The 18,284-nt window shown below is 52.7% G+C and overlaps 1 protein-coding gene across 1 annotated transcript; it reads left to right on the top strand.

Moving 5' to 3' along the window:
* The first annotated feature begins 1,310 nt into the window (after positions 1-1,310).
* On the top strand, positions 1,311-18,061 carry BMI1 (BMI1 proto-oncogene, polycomb ring finger). Its single transcript, XM_080579496.1, has 19 exons — positions 1,311-1,520; positions 3,276-3,387; positions 3,481-3,544; positions 3,658-3,692; positions 4,008-4,068; positions 4,154-4,210; positions 4,315-4,371; positions 5,458-5,513; positions 7,538-7,578; positions 12,032-12,137; positions 12,590-12,723; positions 13,078-13,174; positions 13,928-13,983; positions 14,117-14,167; positions 14,432-14,540; positions 14,631-14,676; positions 15,225-15,323; positions 15,713-15,793; positions 15,877-18,061. Exons 1-19 carry the CDS (start codon positions 1,391-1,393, stop codon positions 16,204-16,206), a joined length of 1,722 nt encoding a protein of 573 aa, XP_080435622.1. The 5' UTR covers positions 1,311-1,390; the 3' UTR covers positions 16,207-18,061.
* Positions 18,062-18,284: the final 223 nt, after the last annotated feature.

Raw genomic sequence — 18,284 nt, 5'->3', positions numbered from 1 at the left:
AATCTAACCTTACCGTTCTCAGTGGAACAAAACTTGAGCAGGTTCAAAACCTGGGCTGAGCTCTTAGATGACCGTCAATAATTAGTGACAGGTACAGATGTGGATACAAAATTCCTAACAGCTCTTCAATTAAATCCAGTCAATCGCATTGAATAGGTCAGGTGAAATGAAATTTGTATATTCAAAGCTCTTTCCTAGCACGAGGTCCACTCCTCTGGCAGCAGTGTCAACCCGCGAAGGGATCGCAGCGCAGGTCAGAAGTTGACCCAAAGAGCAGGGGATGCTCACCAATTTTAAATCAGGTTATGACAATATATGAGGGGTATGATAATATATAGGGGATTGCACGGGATATGCTTTACACGTTGCACTACATTTACGTATGTGCTAGTGCATCTGACTTACTCTCATCACCAACTCCTATTTCAGAGAAGAAGCGTTGCAAATCTAGAGGGAAAACTGCTCTTTTTATATGATTTTACGTTACATATTTGGTAATAATTGGCAGCTGGTCATTTTTACACCTCGTGTTGTCTGAAGTGTATGCGTAGTGTGGGAAGGCTGTGTTGTCTGGAATGTATCTGTAGCAGGAAAAGGACTACAATCTTGCTGTCAGCATGCAGATATTAAAATCACCAATCTGGCAGGGGCCTTTACCTTCTACTTTTTGTAAAAAAATTAGATTTCAATATGGAATTTCCACTTAAGAAATACTCTGCAGATAAGGCTTGTTCAGTCAGTATGTAGATGTTATTTTAAAATCACCAAGCCGGCAGGGGCCTTTTGCATCCGTTCTTAAAAATAAATAAACGAGGGGATTTCAACAGTGAATTTCCACTTCAGAGATATTATAATAAAAGTTGGTCGAGGGAAGGCTGGGTTAGGCGTCCCCGTCAGTGGTTAGGCGTTAGTGTCCCCGTCAGTGCTTCTACGTTTTGCAAACTGAGGAGATTTGAACGCGGAGTTTTCACTTCAGAAACACCACCGTAAAAAGTTTGTCGAGGGAAGGCTCGCTTATGCCTTGTCGGTCCAGCCCGTTCAGAGGGGGGTGCTGCGGTCCCTTCTGCCTATCCCGGTTAGGATTTTCTCCTCAGAACAGCGGGGAACGGGATCTGAGGAAAACCCAGATTATTTACACGGTTCGGCCGCAAAGGCACCGCGACCGAGGGAAGGCCCGGGGGGGCGCTTTCCTCACGGCGACGCGGCCGGGGGGGGGGCGCGGGCGGGCGGAGGCGCCGCCGGGGCGAGGGCTCCGCGGTTCCGCGGAGCCCTCGCCCCGGCGGCGCCTCCGCCCGCCCTCGCCCGGTGCCGGTCGGCCCCGCCCCGCCTCCGCCGCCGGTGATCAGCTGCCGCGCGTCACGTGGCGCGTGTCGAAGGTCACGGCGGCACAATGGAGCTGTCGGCGGCCGCGCAGGGCGGGTGGCGGCTGCTGGGCGACCCCCGCCGCCTCCCCCGCCGCGCCTACGCCGCGCTGCTGCGCGCCGCCTTCCGCGGCCTCCTGCAGCCCCCCGGCGGCCTGGGTGAGCGCGGCGGAGGGGGTGAAGGGAGTACGTTTGTATGGGGGGGGGGGGGGTGTTAAGGGGGCTTCCTGCTGGCACCTGCGCGGGGGTGGGGGGGGGGATGCGGTGTGCCCAGGGGGTCGGGGAGAGCGGGGGGGGGCGTGGGGGGGTCGTGCGTGGGGCTGCGGTGCTCAGTGTTAAGGTGCGTGTACAGGGGGGTGTGCGTAAATATAAGGGTATGTATGCATATAGGGGTATAGGGGTGTGCGTGCTTATAGGGGTGTGCACACACATAGGTGTGCGTGCACATAGGGGTGTGAATGCATGTAGGGGTATGCAAGCATATAGGCGTGCATGCGTGTATATAGGTCTGTGTGCATATAGGGGGCTGTGCGTGCTTATAGGGGTACGCGTGAATATAGGGGACTGCATACACATAGGCTTGCATGCATACATATAGGTCTGTGTACGTATTGGACTGTGTGCATGCTTATAGGGGTATGCATGAATACAGGGGAATGCACACATCGGCTTGCATGCGTGTATATAGGTCTGTGTGCATATAGGGGTCTGCGTGCGTGCATACAGGGGCATGCATGAATATAGGGGAATGCACAAATCGGCTTGCATGCGTGCATATAGGTCCGTGTACATATAGGACTGTGTGCATGCTTATAGGGGTATGCATGAATATTGGGGTATGAGTGAATATAGGAGTATGCACACATATAGGAGTATTCATGCATATAGGAGTATGCACACATATAGGTGTGCATGTGCGTGTGCATGCACATAGGGGTGTGCATGAATATAGGGGTATGCATGCATATAGGCTTGCATGTGTACATATAGCAAGCAGTGTGCATATAGGGCTGTGTGCATGAATATAGGGCTGTGTACGCACATAGGGGTGTGCATGGATATAGGGTTATGCATGAATATAAGATCGTGCATGCATATAGGTTTGCATGCGGGCAAATAAGTCTGTGCATATAGGACTGTGTGCATGCACGTAGGAGTGTGCATGGATATAGGGGTATGTATGAATACAGGGTTATGCACGCATATAGGTTTGCGTGTGGGCGCGTACAACTGTGTGCATATAGGACTGTGTGCCTGCACATAGGGGCGTGCGTCTGCCTAGGACCGCCCGCATGCATATAGCCGCGTGACCCCGCACACACCGCGTGTGCATGCACGCGGGGGTGTGCACGCGGACGGCGCCGCGTGTGCGAGCCCAGAGGTGCGTGCCCAGCGCCCCGGCACCGCGGCCGGACCCTCGCCCGCGGCCGGCTCCAGGCTGCCGCTGCGCGGGGCCGCCCCGCCGCTGCGCGCCCGCCTCCGCCGGGAGGTTTCAAAGCGGCGGAGCCCGGCCGGCTCCCCGCACCCCGCTCCCCGCACCCCGCACCCCGCTCCCCGCACCCCGCCGGGCCGGAGGGGGGCGGCTGTGCCCCGGCTGCGAGCCTGCCTTTAACCCGCAGCCGCCCCGGGGAACCGCGAGCAGAGGAAACCGAGCTTCTCCTCGCGGTGCTTTTTTTGTTTTTTGTTTTTTTTTTCTATCATTTTTAATGGGGTGGAGGTTTAGGCGCAGCGCCGGGACGGACCGCGGGGTCCGTAGCATCATCCCCCGTCCCTTCCCCTTCGTCCTTCCCCTTCGTCCCTTCCCCTTCGTCCCGACCCCGACGCCGTCCCCGTCCCCGTCCCCGTCCCCGGGCGGGTGGCACGGCGAAGTTTGCGGGCTCCGCGCTGCCCTCCTCAGCGGGGCGTTTGTTGTAGACGATCCAGACCTGCAAGATATCGACCCGGCGGTGCTGAAGCAGTGCCACGCCGCAGCCGCGACGTGCATTCTGGAGGCAGGAAGGCAGAGAGCCGACGTGGCTGCCATCAGGTACCAGCAGCGCCCTGCGGCCGCCCCACTGCTGCCCCGGCTCACGGCCGAGCCGGTGCTCGCAGAGGGCCGATAAATTCTGCTTCCCCGCAGCACGTGCCTGGAAGACTGTAAATTGGATAAAGAGAGAATCGAGCAGTTTTGCACCGAATATCAGGTTTTGAATCCAATTCGAACACATTGGTGTTTTCTTTCTCCCGTAGCAATTTGTTTGAAGCTTCCAAATATATCTTCCTTTCTCTCCCCCTCTCTCTTTTTTTTTTCCTTCAGAAAAACAAGGATGCCTTGGAAATCCTGTTGGGAAGGTAGGTGAATCAGTGCCCGTTAAAGCTACTCCGAAACTCTCCTGGAAAACATCCATGCATACTTTACCTCATTAAAATAAAAAATATTGATTTTTTAAAAATTATTTATTTTTATTTATTTTTTTTACATTTTTAACAGACCTTAGAAAACAACTGTTGAAACTTTCCTTCCTCCTTTCAGTATTCCACTTTTAAGTAACTTTTTGAACTTTTCAAGGAGCACTACCGGTATCTCGTTGACTTTATTGATGGGCAGCTTTAGAAAATTAACTTCTTCTTTTAGGGTAGGGAACTTGTTACTGTTGTGTCTTTCAGCATAGGCAGATCTCCCCTCCACATAACTGATGTGTCTTGGCGCTTGGAGTATCAGATCAAGGTAATCTCAAAGCATCAACGTGTTTCTTTGGTCCGTCCCAGTGCTGAGACCTGACTTTTTTCAATGCTCTTTGTTTTTAATTTAGACCAATCAACTTCATAAAACTTACCAGCCTTCCTATTTGGTGACCTTAAACGTGGAGGTACGGTACTGCTCGCACCCTCAGAGGACAAAATGCAATATCATGTCATTTTTTAATAAAACTGTCTTTTGTTGGTGTGTTTGTTTTTTTTTTCTTTCCCTCAGAGTGATTCAGGATCGCACCCAGATGTTAGTTTTAGTTGCACGATGGAGCAATTGCAGGTACTTCTTTCCCTCCTCATTGTTTCTATGCTTGGCCCCAGTTGTGGATGTAAATGTTTCTAACACCTTGTCAATCATAATTAAGTGATAGAAACTATGCTCAAAAAATAAAAATAATAAAAAATAAAATAAAAATCCAGAGCTGGGAGGGTATGGGAGAAACTTCTGACAAAATTACCTGGAGGTGGTCTTGCTGTCTTCTCAAATGAAGCTGTACAGTAACTGATTTTGGTTGCATGTGTTGTTTCCATGTGTGCGTAAATATTTGGTCAGTTTTCATAACCAATGCGTATATTTGGGAGGGGATGCATCATTTTTCTGAAACTCTGATTTGCCACGGTTTGGGGAAATGATTAAGGAAAGCGGTTCACTGACTGAAATATGTCACGAGTAAAAATAGAGAACGAACTGGAGCCTCTTCAGTGGCGTTAATGGCACGTCAGAAACGTGGTGAAACAAACGTTGATCTTTGTTTAGCGATTTAAATGTGTAACTGAACAATGGAGGTATTGTAATGCTTGAAAGTGAGCAAACGGGGGGAGAGTGGGAAGAGGGGCTGGGGGCAGAGAAGGCAAGATATTAAAACTGCAGGTTTACACTGCCGCTTGGTTCACGTGTGTCTCCAAAGTTGTCTTTGACATGCTAGAGGGTATTTTAAATTGGTTCACTGACTCACTTAAGCCTGGCGTACGTTGACTGGAGAATGGTCCCAGTACAAAATTGCACTCAAAATATTTTCAGGATTTTAGAAATGTATATAGCGCTCAAGCTTCGAGTAACTGTTAGCACCAGCCATTGTAACCATACCAATAAAATCTGCACGTTAAAAATAGTGATATATTTTAGGAGATCATATACGTTAAAAGGCGTTTTCCTTCAGTTCCAACTTTTCTTACTTTTTTACAACAGTATAAAAAAAAAAAAGGAATTTATTTAATTACTTGCTGGCATTGTTTGTCAACTGCAACAATTCTTTGTGGTATAGGATGCTGGTCTCCCTTCCCTCTGCGTGTAAAAGAATATTCTGTTCTACTGCTAGCTGACCTTTAAAAAATGTTTATTCTAAGATGGCATTCCATCTCTCAGGATTTAGTGGGAAAACTAAAAGATGCTGCAAAGAGTCTAGAAAGAGCGACTCAGATGTGACCGAAGGAAGGTGTCAGCCTGCTGAGCTCACGTACCGATTCCTAAAAGCGTCTTCTGAAGGACAAACGTCTTTCATCTCCGTTTACATCTCGTGATCTGAAGCTTTTTTTTAATGATCTCCTGGATGAGGATTAAGTGAAATAGCTGTTCTTACGACCGCAGTTGCTATTCCTTGCTCAGTTTTTTGGAAGATCACCTCTCGAGTTAAACGTGCACCCACCCGCTGTCTTCCAAGCGTTCCTTCCCTTTCCCTGTGCCTCTGTTTCTGTGGTTTCTAATAAAGTTTATTCGCTCCTACCCCTCTTTTTCGGGGGGGGGGGGAGCGGCCGTCCCTAGCAGCGGGGCTGCGGAGCACGGCCCCGGCCCCACGGGGCGTTGCGGACTCGCCCCTCTCACGCTGTGGGATTTCACCGGGCCGATCCCGCATCCCGGCCGAGCTTCGAGGTCGGGCGGCGGCTCGGGAGGCGGAAAGGGCCCTCACTGAATTTTCTGGGGGCCGGCTCGCCCCGCAGCCCGCCCGCCCGCCGCAGCGGAGGAGCCCCGGCCGCGGCTCCCGCTCGACGGCGCCGGCTCCCGCCTCCCGGAGCCGCTCGGGGGGGGGGGGGGGGGGGGGGGCTCGTCCCTTCGTCCCCTGCTCTCCGCCGCCCCGAGGTGGCCGGGGCCGAGCACCTGCCGGCGGGGGAAGCACGTCGGGGGGACCCGGCCGCCCCCACGAGGCGCCGAGCGGGGCTCTTCCCTCGGCGCTCCCCGCCCGACGGCACCCGGCCGGCCTCGGCCCCGCTCCTCCGCGGCCGGGCCGCGGCGTGTCCCGGGCTGCGGGCTCCGGGCTGCGGGCTCCGGGCTGCGGGAGGCGGCGGCGGCTTCCCCCCGCCGCTCCCCGGCCCCTCCGAGGGGCTGCGGGCCCCGACGGGGCGGGCGGCGGCCGACGCGGTCCCCACGCGGGGCGGGACGGGGCGGGCGCAACAAGTGCGGGGGGGGGGTGTCCGGGGGGGGGGGGCGTGGGGTGTGGAGGGGGGGGTCACGCGTGATCGTGGGGGAGCGGAGGGGATGAAAGAGAGAGGAGCCCGAGCGGCCGGGGGGGGGGGGGGGGGAGAAAAGGAGGAATCGGGCGCGTTGCGTGGGGAGCGGGGGGGGGGGTCGGGGGGGCGGCGGGTGCGGGTCCGGGGCGGGGGTCGGTCCGTGCCGAGCCGAGCCGAGCCGAGCCGTGGCGGGGCGGGGAGGCGGCGGCGAAAAGGAGGCGGCGGCGGCGCGCGTGTAGGGCCGGGGGGGAGGGGAGGGGGCGGCGGGAGGGGGGAGGAGGAGGAGGAGGAGGGGGAGGGCGAGGAGGAGGAGGAGGAGGGAGAAGAGGAGGAGGAGGAGGAGGAGGAGGTTGCGGGATTGGGTCACGGGGAGGCTGCCGGGCTCCGGCGGCACGGCCGCTAATTCCCAGGCCACCCTTAAGGAATGAGGAGCCCCACGTGACGCTGGCGGGGCGGGCGAACTCCGAGCCATTTTGGGGCCGGTGTCAGTTTGCAGTGTGTGCCTTCAGCCTTGCATTTTTCCCTCCTCCACCCTCCCGCCCTCCTCCTCCCCCCCCCCCCCCCCTCCGCGTCCCCCCTCGCCACCAACTATGAAATAATAATAATAAAAAAAAAAAAAAAAGGAGAGAAAAAAAAAAAAAAGAGAGAGAGGAGAGGAGAGAGAGAGGAGAGAGAGAGAGCGAAAGCGAGAGGCAGAGCGGGGGGAAGAGGGAGAGACAATGGGCTGGTGGAGAGAGGACCCATCCGGATTAGCGAGACTTTGCGCTCCCGGCGCCTGAGCCACCCAAAAAGGCAGGCTCGGAGGGAGCGAGAGGGAGCCAGAAGGGTCGGTGGAAGCGAGGAGAAAACCCGGGCGTTTTGTAACTAACATGAGCGGAGCGCAGCGGCGGCGGCAGCAGCAATAAGCTTATTGCAATTGACAGCGTCTGCAGTTCATTTCAAGATGGCCGCTTGGCTCACATTCATTTTCTGCTGAACGACTTTTAACTTTCATTGTCTTTTTTGGCCGCTCCGATCGTCCCCCGCCGGCTCCTTCCTCCGGGTATGTATGCAGCGAGGTGTCTCCTCACCGACGGCGGGGGGCGGCGGGGGCTCGGCGGCGGTTTTCGGCCGGTTTGGGGGCTGCAAAGGGGAGCCTAGGTGTCCCCCCGGCTCTCCGGCTGGGAAAAGCGCTGACAGGCTGCTCCAGCCACACACGCACACATATAGACACGCAGCAGCAGCAGCAGCCCGTGCACTCGCTTTCGCTGCGCACCCACATTGGCAAATTTTAGTTCCTTTCTTCCCCCAGGTGCCCCCGAAAACGTTTCTGTGCACATGGCCCCCGAGGAGAATATTTATATTTCCAGACCCTGCTGCCAGCCCGGCCTGAGCGCCCTTTGTTTAAAGGCAGATTTTGATTAAACAGGGACGGTCGTGAAATCTGGAGCTGCCTGGGTCAAGTGATTTCAGTCCTCTCCGAAAGAAAGGCGTCCGGGGGAGCCCAAAATGTCAGATAACGCCCCCATTTTATAGAGACGGAGCCGCCGGGGGGTAGCGATCCTCCTGGAGGGGTTGGTAGGCTCCGGGGCGCCCGGCAGAAAATGTTATTAACTTAACTTGGACAAGTACTTGGGGGAAATTGGATGGCTCGTAAGATGGCGGTTCCCAGTTGTTCCCAGTGTCTCCTCTTACATTTGTGCTTCAAATGCGAAAGTTTGGGGGGGTGTCCCTGCTGGGAGAGGCGGGGAGGGGGCGACCAGGACCGAGGAATAACTTTTATTTTTATTTTTTTTTTAATTTTGAATTTGGTAAAGAGAGCAGTTTGGCTGCGAGCTTTGGGGACTGGGGTGTGCGATTTGCTAGAGCCTTTGGAGCAAAGGTGATGTGCCCGTGGGACGGAGAGGGGTTTTCGGGTTTCTTTCCTGCCATGGGGATTTTTTTTCTTTTTCCTCCTGAGCCCGGGAAGGGTACGTGAACGTGGAATCCTTTGTCAGGTCTTAAAGGTGTCACGAGTGGGATCCTCGTGCTGGCTGTGGGCAGCGCTGGGAAGTTGCTTGCGGATGTGTTTGCGATTGTCTGGCCTTGGCAGTGTGTAACGCGGGGTGTTTCCGCCTGTTTGCTGTAAATATTTGCGAATAAACAGGTAAAAATAAGCAAAAAACACGCGTATCTGGAAAAGTGAGAGAGTCACTTTTCAGCAGCTAGAAACTTTGATTCGCTCCTCCACTCTCAAAAAAGTTCAGGAAAACCTGGGCGCATGTGCCTATTTGCAAGCTGGGCACTAAATGGATTTTTTTAAATTTATTTATTTATTTTTTTTTGCGTGGTCTGCAGTGCTCAGAGCAGCCTGTTTTACGGGACCGTCCCAAAGACCGGGCAGGTTCTGGAAGTGCAGTCCGGGGAAGCTACCGAGACTGCCCATTTGCAGCACGTCCTGGAAACCGAGACGGACTTTTGCTGCAGTTTGCCAGAGATACGAAGCGGTGACCTACCTGATCCCTTAATGAATGCAAAATTAACATTTTAGTGCATTTTTTAAGGGGACCGACGGTGGAGTTCACGTAGTTCCAGGGAGGTTATTTAAGGGGCTGGGGTCCTTTTGCACTCTGTTGCCAATATTCAGGTCTTTTCCTGGCCGCAGCGTGCTGGGCGAGGGTATCTGAGCTACCTACGCCTCCTTTGAAAGGAGCACCATCCCTCCTTAAAAAACACATGGGGGCATTCTTACGTGAAAGAGCAGTAACAGACTTCTCAGTAGAAGTGGTTCTGGCTGATAGTAGGTGAGGATGTGGCATGACAGCTTCTTCCCTGATGAGGAGAGACTTTCCCGAGTGGATATAGGTGCCAAGTGTGCAGACCTGCCCCAGTGATGTTTCTATTTTTTTTTTTATTTTTATTTTTTTGCGGGTGGATTTTCTGTCAGAGACCTGTCAGGCGAGCTTTGATAGTTTATTGCGTTTATGGATTTTTAATAATGTAGCTGATCCTCAGCAGGAGAATGCACTTCTGTTTTTCCTCATTTTGACACAGCCCGTTTAAGGCCTCTAAATAATCAGTCGGCTGGCAGTGTTTGCTTCCAGCAAGCATTATCTTCCTATATTTTACGTCTGGTTGTCCCATGTGTCAATGTGTAAATAAGTATTGTCCTGGCTGAGAGGCTGTTTGTATTGACCGTGTGAAGTGTCGGTACTCGTCGTCTTATCACCACGAGCAGGAAAAAAAAAAAAAAAAAACCGAAGGGGTTTCCCTCCTCCCAAAATCTTGAGCTCGGGCTGCTGGAGTGAAACGCGCCGGGTCGGTGTGGCCCCCACGCAGGGATCTACACGCGTGTCCGTGTGCCCGCTCGGGCGGCTGTCGGCGAGGGGTTCCCTGCCGGCTCCTGCTCGCGGGGGAAGATCTCCGACGGCAAAGATAACTCAAACTCCGGGCAATAAATAACCCGCGTTTAGGGGGTCGCTTCGACAAAACAGGTTTCACGGTTGAATTTAATCCTCCTCCGGTTGGGCAGGGGCTAGGCTCGCGTGAAATAAACGCGTCGGTGTCCTGCAAGGTTTGTCCCGGAAAGTCAGGGCTGGCGAGGAAGGAGTTCTGGCAGCCGGCTCGCCTGACCCCGCTCACCGACGGGTTTTTTACTTCGGGGATTTGTCAGCTCCGAGGCGTTGGCTCGGAAGAACAGGAGGAGGCAGCCCGGGGCAGGCAGGGACCCGGGGGCGCCCCGCAGCCGCTGCCTCGGGGGGCCGGGGGCCGCAGCCCCGGCTCTGCCCGTGCTGGAGGGGGGCGAGCCGCCGGCCGGGGGTGCAGGGGGGGCCAGGGACCCTGGCAGCGGCAGCACAGCCCCAGAAAGCGGGGGGCTGGCTTTCCTGGCCGGTGCCAGCAGCAGCTTTGGGGACCTGCCGCCGCTCGGGGCTTTTCGCACTTGGCTTTTCTCTTCGCCTGCTCGCTCCGCTTTGGTTTGGGGGAGCCTGCTCGTGCGGCTCGTCCCGAGCTTCTCCTGGAGCAGCAGCAGCAGAAGTTTCCTTGCTAAGGTCGCTCGTTGGCGCTGTGTGTGCACTCCTCGGGAAATACCCTACCCCTGTCCTGGGCGGGCTGGCCGAAATTCAAAGCGTCTGCAGAGCTCGGGCTGTGGGGCTGCTTGCGCTGCCCAGCATCGAAGTTCGCCAGGAGCTGGGGAGAGCCTCGCCTCCGGAGGCTGCCCCAGCTCGCAGGAGGCGGCTGGGGGCTGCGGCTGGGCGACAGGGGGGACAGGCAGCCGAGCCGGGGTGCCGGGAGCGCCGGCATGGGAAAGCGAGCAGCGAGCAGCTCGGTAACACGGGTACGTCGCGTTTTTTTTTCAGGATCTGCCTGACAGAAAATAATTCGCTCTGCAACTGACGTGGCTGATAGGGTATTTTCCCGCTGCGTACTTTCCCCTCTAGCTCTTATTCCCTCTCATTTTTAAATAGTACGCGTGCATGTAGCGCTGGTGCCACTGCATCCGATGGGGGCTTATGGCTTTCAGACTGTGAAAATGACATTTGTTTTTCACTCTTGTCGCTGCGTTGTGTTGACAAGGTGTTGATTTAGCTTTAGGAATGATTTGGTCACATGGTCCTTTGCATGTTGTCACTAATGTACCGTTTAAAGTCGGTTTGGGCTTTTTTTTTTTTTTTGCCTTCCCTTGGTGCGCTTTATTACTGAAAAGGAGGTGGTTTCATTTTATTTATTTTTTATTTTATTTTTTTATTTTTGCTTTTTTTTTATTTTTTAAGGATCCGGAGCCGTGCGTTGCCTCCCACCCGAGCACCTTGCCCCGGGGTGCTGCAAATCACTTTCCACCTCTTGCAAAACTTTGCACCGCTCTCGCTCCGTCCGCGGGAGGCTTTTCAAATGAGCCTCAAAAGAAGGGGGGGGGGGGAGGAAAGGAAGGAAAGAAAGAGAAGAGCGAGCTGGGGCGGAGGGGGAGGAAGGGGAGACCGGAGGGAAGGGGACCGGGGGGCGGCGGGACCCCGGCGGCGCGGCGCGGAGCGGGCTCAGCACCCCGCCGGCGGTGCGGGGGGCCCGGGAGCGCGGCGGGGCGGCGCGGGGGAGGAGGGAGCGGAGGGGGGGGGAGCGGAGCGATCCGAGCCCAGCTCCTCGCCCCGAGTCGACGTGGAGAGAGGCCCCTGCGAGGAGCCGAAATGGCCGAGGCTCGGGAGGAGCCTCCCGCTCTCGCCTCCGCCGGGCTCAGACCCCGCAACCCGGCACCCCCCGGCCCGCCCCCTCCCCAAAATCCTCACCTCCCCCTGCCCGCCTTCCCTCCTCCCCCCCCCCCCCCCCATCCCCTCGCCACCGGGCTCCCAGACCCCCAGGGCTCCCCCGCCCCCCCGGGCAGCCCCCCGGAGCCCCGTGTCCCACCCCCCCCGGGCCCGGCTGAGCTCGGCCCGGCCCGGCCCGGCCCCCCTTCCCTCCCCACCCCCCCCCGGCCGCCCCCCCGCCCGGCTCTCGTGTGTTCCCAGCGGTGGCAGGATGCCAAGTGTAAGTGTAAGTTGCTATAGCAACCCCCTCGGAGAGCGGAGCAGATCCGGATCGGCACCGAGCGGCAGCGGCAGCCGCCCGGACCCCCCTGTCGGGCCGGCCCCGGTGCCCGGACCCCGCTCCGAGGTGCGTGTCCCCCCGTGTCCCCCCCCCCCCCCACCTCGGTCCCTCCTTCCCTCCTCCCCCCCCCCCCCCCCCCCCCGCCGCCCCTCCCCGCTCTCCGGAAATGCCAGGGCAGCCGCACCGGGAGGCGCCGGTTCCCCTTTGTGCTGCTCGCCGGCAGCCCGGTGCCCGGCCGGCCCCCCCCGGGCTCCCCGCCGAGCCGAGAGCCGCCGCCCGGCCCCGCCGAGAGCCCGGTGCCCGGCGGGGAGCGAGCGGCGCGGGGGCCGCCGCGGCCGCGCCTCCGCGGGGGCTGCGCCCAGCCCGGCCCCGAGCCGCCCGGAGCCGCGGGAGCCGCCCCGGGACCCGGGCTCGCCGCCGCCGCCGCCACCGGGGGATGCCGGGCTCGGGGCCCCGGCGCCGGGACGCGGCGCTCGGCCCCGCTCACCCGGCCCGCCGGCCGCTCGCGTGTCTTGCAGAGCCGCCCGGTCCGCCGGCAAAATGCACCGGACCACCAGGATCAAAATCACGGAGCTAAACCCCCATCTGATGTGCGTGCTCTGCGGCGGGTACTTCATCGACGCGACGACCATCATAGAGTGCCTCCACTCCTGTAAGTAGCGCCGGGCGCCCGGCGAGCCCCTGCCCCGGGACAGCCCCGGGACGGCCCCGGGACAGCCCCGGGACAGCCCCGGGACAGCCGCCCCCCGGCCGGCCCCGCCGCGGCCGGCTTCCTCCCGCCGCCGGCCCTGCTGCTCTCTTTGTTAAAGTCCGAGTATATGGACTCCGAGCGTCCCCTTTTCATGTTAATCGCGGCTTATTTGGGTATTTGTTGAGCTTAAGCAGCGCGCTTCTGCCGATGGACGATCTGCGGGTTTGCATAGCAGAGGAGATCGCACCTCGCTCTATGCATGCTCCGGCGGCACCTCCACCTCTGGCTAAAAGGCTTCCCGTGTTTGCCTTGCAGTCTGCAAGACGTGTATCGTGCGTTACTTGGAGACGAGCAAGTACTGCCCCATTTGCGATGTCCAAGTTCACAAAACCCGGCCGCTTTTGAACATAAGGTAGGAGCGGGGGGCGAGGTGCGGCGCGCTCCTCCGGTTTTCCTCCTCCGGCTGGGGAGGCCAGCGGCGATTGTGCTGATGTTATCTCTCGGTGTGCCATTTAAATCTGAAAGGAGCTGTCAATTTCCGAGCTAACTTGCGCGTAGGCTCTCTCTTTGGAGTTTTGTCATTGATGGAAATTGAAGATTTCGCTGGATGCGAGGCAGAAAAGTTGCTGTTGGTCTTCTTTTTGCATACGCTAACCGCTGCCACAATGCCTTCTCCCTCTCCCCCCATTCTCATGGATACCGATCCGACAGTTTTTATCCCCGCTTTCCATTTCTCACGGACGTGCTTCAGTCTGGCCATCCGGCAAAGCCATGGAAAAAATAAAACGCTGCTCCAACTTTTGAGGCTGAAAGTCAAAAGCCTCGAGAGCAGGCTTCTCGGTTCAGGAGTATTTTCTTCTCGCTGTTGCTTTTTCCCCGTTCTCCCTCTTCGTTTGGAGGACTGGTAGTTTTCAGGGCCTTCCTCCAGTCTGAGAGAATTATTTTTCAGTTGTTGTGCCGCAGATCGCTCGGGTGTTGTTTTATAGCAGCCTTTAGAAGAGTGTTAGCTTGATTATAAGGTCTTGTAAGTTAACTTTTTATGACTAGCCTCCTGCTTTGTAGGAGATGCCTCATTGTTGTGAAAGATTATAAATGAGGAGCTGCCACTCGGATTAAAATATTGCTTCATCTGCTTAATTTTATGGTGGTTGTTTTTTTTTTTCAGGTCAGATAAAACTCTCCAAGATATTGTATACAAGCTAGTGCCAGGCCTTTTCAAAAGTAAGTAGTTAAAGGAGTGTGTTTTTTTTTCCTTAAGAGTTAGAAAACCCCAAACCAGAACTGTTGTCCTGTCTCGCTGCCAGCGGTTACAGAGCACGTACTAAAAGACAAAAATGTATGCTTTTCCACCTAGATGAAATGAAAAGAAGAAGGGATTTTTATGCTGCTCATCCGTCGGCCGATGGTAAACGCTTCTCGTTCACAACTTAAATAACTGTAGCATTGACCTAGATGCTTCCCTGTTTCCTTTTTACCTTACAAATTAAGCGGTGCCGCCATAGAATTTTAAGATGTAAATTCAGAGTAATGGAAGTTCATTGTTTTAGCACTTTGGTAGATTTAATTCATAAACTTGCTGTGGAGATTTTTTTTTTTCTTGTTGCTGAGAATTGCCATTCTTCCTGATTTGAATTTCAAAATGTAAATTATTGTGGAAATTTCTGCGCAGCTGCCAATGGCTCTAATGAAGACAGGGGAGAAGTGGCTGACGAAGACAAAAGAATTATAACAGACGACGAGATAATAAGCTTATCCATTGAATTCTTTGACCAGAATAGGCAAGTTCCTGAATGGCAATATTTTATGTTTACCTGACTGATAGCAGCTATATTTACTATTTGTTGTAATTGTTTCATTTCTTCTCCCAGACTGGAACGAAAAGGAAATAAGGAGAAAGAAAAATCAAAGGAAGAGGTAAATAACTTTCCTTTGCTCCAGAGGAAACACGACACGCGCACAAGTATCTTTTGAGTGGGTTTGTTGCTGAGAAAAATAGATGGAGATTTGTGTCCGGATCGAGAGGAGAACACCTCCTGCTGCCGTAGTAGGGAGAGAAGAGGTAGAACAGCTCCATACAACTGTATATGCAACCAGCTCTTAAAAATAAAAAAAACCTGGAGCATTGGTTTTAAAGTTGAACCTAATTTTTGTCATTCTGCAATAAATTATATATTGGTTATTTTTTTAAAAATCAGTGTGTAGCACATATGCATTCTTAACAGGGATTCGGTATGAGATACAAATCTTTATGTATAAAATTAGTTGCATTTTTAATTATTTTCCCTGGAAGTGCAAGGTACCGCTTATTTCTATTGTCCCTTAGAACAGCAGAAACTGTTACCGTACCGTTCAGAATTTAATAACGCGCATTTTTTTAAATATCGCATAAAACGTTAGAATGCAGCTTTGGCGGATGTAATTGCTTGTTCTCAGTTGACTGATTTCCTTTATTATGTCATTAGGTGAATGACAAAAGATACTTACGCTGCCCAGCAGCAATGACAGTGATGCATCTAAGAAAGTTCCTGCGGAGTAAAATGGATATTCCTAACACTTTCCAGGTACCCAGTGGTTTTTCTTTTTGTTTAATCAGTCTTGCTATTGGAACCCCGCTAACGCTGGTTAACGCTCCGCTTGGTTTACGTTTCTGGTCACTTCCAGCGAGTGCTAACAACGGGGCGTTTGTAACATGTTGACGGGATTCAGAGCATTATTTTACAGTATCTCAGGGCAGAGTTTGGTGACACCCTGATTTTTTATGTAAATATCGAGGTATCGAGAGATTGCTCCTTAACTCATTACAAGCACGTTTGATGTATGCAAAAATTCCCAGCTCCATTTCTGGCACAGCGGTTTTTTTTAAATGGTTTGGGGGCTGTGGTCACCTCGGGGGCAGCGCAGTGGTAAATACCAGGGCGCTCGCTAACGCAAGGTTAAATGTCTCGAGCAGATCGATGTGATGTACGAAGAGGAGCCTTTGAAGGACTACTACACCCTAATGGACATCGCCTACATCTACACCTGGAGACGGGTAATTAGCAGCCCGGCCCTGGCTGGCGGGTGCCCGGTGGTGGCCGGGCAGGGCGCTCACGGGGGCTTCTCTTTGCCTTGCAGAACGGCCCTCTGCCCCTCAAGTACAGAGTGCGACCCACTTGCAAGAGAATGAAGATCGGTCACCAGAGGGAAGGCTTGAATAACAGCGGGGAGCTAGAAAGTGACTCTGGGAGCGATAAGGCGAGCAGCCCAGCAGGAGGCATCCCTTCCACCTCCTCCTGTTTGCCCAGCCCCAGCACGCCGGTCCAGTCTCCCCATCCCCAGTTCCCGCACATCTCCAGCACCATGAACGGCACCAGCAGCAGCCCCAGCAGTAACCACCAGTCCTCCTTCACCAACAGAGCGCGGAAAACCTCGATAAACGGCTCCTCGGCCACCTCGTCCGGTTGACGGGCCCACGAGACTACCGCCCCCGCCCCTCCTTTCTATAGATCTCTCCATGCCATTACAGCTTTATAGATGCTAATACATGTGACTATCGTCCAAACTGCTTTCTTTTGTAGTGACACTGAACTTGGCTATAAAAGGCGGACTAGGTGACATTCGCTGTGGACGTTAATTGCGACGCAAGATTGAAATGTAAATTGTTTTCGAAGGACTGGGAAGCAAACAGGAGCGACACCTTCATGTGTTCTGAATGATGTGGAGTTGTTTCCGTCCCCGTCATCTGGACCCGGGAGTCTCCCGAAGTTGATATAAACCCTGGGAAGTAGTTTGTTAATCCAGACTAACTCCTCCATTGCGTTCTCTTCAATTGTTATTGTTATTATGCTGTTTTGTGAACCTGTAGAAAGCAAGTGCTTTTTCATCTTGAAATCCAACGAAACGGAAAGAATATGCATAGAATAATGCATATATGTAGCCATGTCACTGTGAATAACAATTTTTGCGTATTAGCCATTTTGATTCTTATGTTGCATCTTTAATTCTCTGTTGCTGCGCAGAACCGATCAAAAGAAAAGTAAACTTCAGTTTTACAATCTGTATGCCTAAAAGCGGGTATTACCGTTTTATTTACTGACTTGTTTAAATGATTCGCTTTTGTAAGAATCAGATGGCATTATGCTTATTGTACAATGCCATATTGGTATATGACATAACAGGAAACAGTATTGTATGATATATTTATAAATACTATAAAGAAAATATTGTGTTTCATGCACTCATGATATGGTTGTTAAATTTCTAAACTGGTTCGACCCTTGCAGATGCCGCCTGTTTGAGCTTTGCTCATACTGCGAGAAACACTTTGTGTGTGAAAGCTACAGTATTGGGAAAGCACATTCGAGTCTCTGATAACCTGGGGGCAATTGGCAATCTTAAAAGCATTTTACTGCCTTTGTCTTTTTTTTTTTTTTTTTTTTTCAAGTGGTATATTTTTACTTTACCAAATGTTGTTGAAGTGATGCAGTGAAGAAAAAAAAAAGTTAAGGAAGATGAAAGTAATTGACCTGTTTGATTACCTTTTTATTATTTGGTGTGGTGGGATTGTGTTTTTAAAAGCACATGGAATCATTATAGAAGCCATAAACTATTTGGTATAAATTTTAAGGAACCAGCAATTTGCTGGATGAAGGCATTTTGTCTAAATTTGTTTTAATATATATGTATATGGTACAGTACTAACTTCATTAAAATTTAACAGGTACTTTAATATTTCCAATAAATTGTGGAGAATGCCTCCTCTTTAATGGCCTGCAAATAGGTGCATTTTATTAGAGGCTTCTAAGGGTATTATTTTTTTCAGTAGAAGGAACTTTTCCGACATAAAATATGAACAGCCCAGAACACTTTTCAGTTTGTGCTTTGCTTTGGTCGAACTTCGTGTGTGTTCATCACCCATCAGTTATACATTTGTGAGGGTGTTTATTCTATATGGATATTGTTTCATGTTTGTACGGGGAAAATTGTAGTTAAACATTTCATTGTCTCCAGTCTGCAAAAGAAGCACAATTCTATTGCTTTGTCTTGCTTATAGTCATTAAATCATTACTTTTGCATATAAATTGCTGTTATTTGTCCTGCTTGTTTTTATAGACCAGGTGATTGCAAATCCTCCACAAGGTTATTGCTTATTGATGTATAATGTCTTGTTAAACAAGAGTTGATATTTTTTCCTGTAGTAAACATGTACAGTTCAATTTCAACAGTAAAAACTTCAGTTTTATATACACGAATAACTTTCATTTATAGTTGATCAAAGAAATAAACAAATAAAAGGGATAATTCATTGAAAAATAGCAAATGAGCTGTGTTGATAATGTGGTATTAAAGGGGAAACGTTCTCAGTTCCACTTTTTCTGGGGGCATAAAAAGATTTTTAATGAACAGAACAGCACGGTACTAAAATAACAGCAACAAAATTGCCTAGAAATTGCCACGCTTTGTTTTGGGTGCCGACCTAGGAAACATTTGCTGCTCTTTATTTGACCTCGGATTATTCTTGGCGATCAGCAAAGGGGGTATTC

Source organism: Anser brachyrhynchus (assembly GCF_964034855.1).
Source record: "Anser brachyrhynchus genome assembly, chromosome: 2".
In the NCBI taxonomy this organism is placed as follows: domain Eukaryota; kingdom Metazoa; phylum Chordata; class Aves; order Anseriformes; family Anatidae; genus Anser; species Anser brachyrhynchus.
Note: the sequence above shows the minus strand (reverse complement) of the source record. Positions and strands in the feature narration are given on the sequence as shown.

Bases quoted from the DNA above. Each gene is read 5' to 3' on its own strand.
- BMI1 (XM_080579496.1), top strand. From the start codon at position 1,391: ATGGAGCTGTCGGCGGCCGCGCAGGGCGGGTGGCGGCTGCTGGGCGAC. The intron at 14,677-15,224 runs GTAAATAACTTT...TTATGTCATTAG, and splicing joins AAGAAAAATCAAAGGAAGAG to GTGAATGACAAAAGATACTT. The intron at 15,794-15,876 runs GTAATTAGCAGC...TTTGCCTTGCAG, and splicing joins ACATCTACACCTGGAGACGG to AACGGCCCTCTGCCCCTCAA.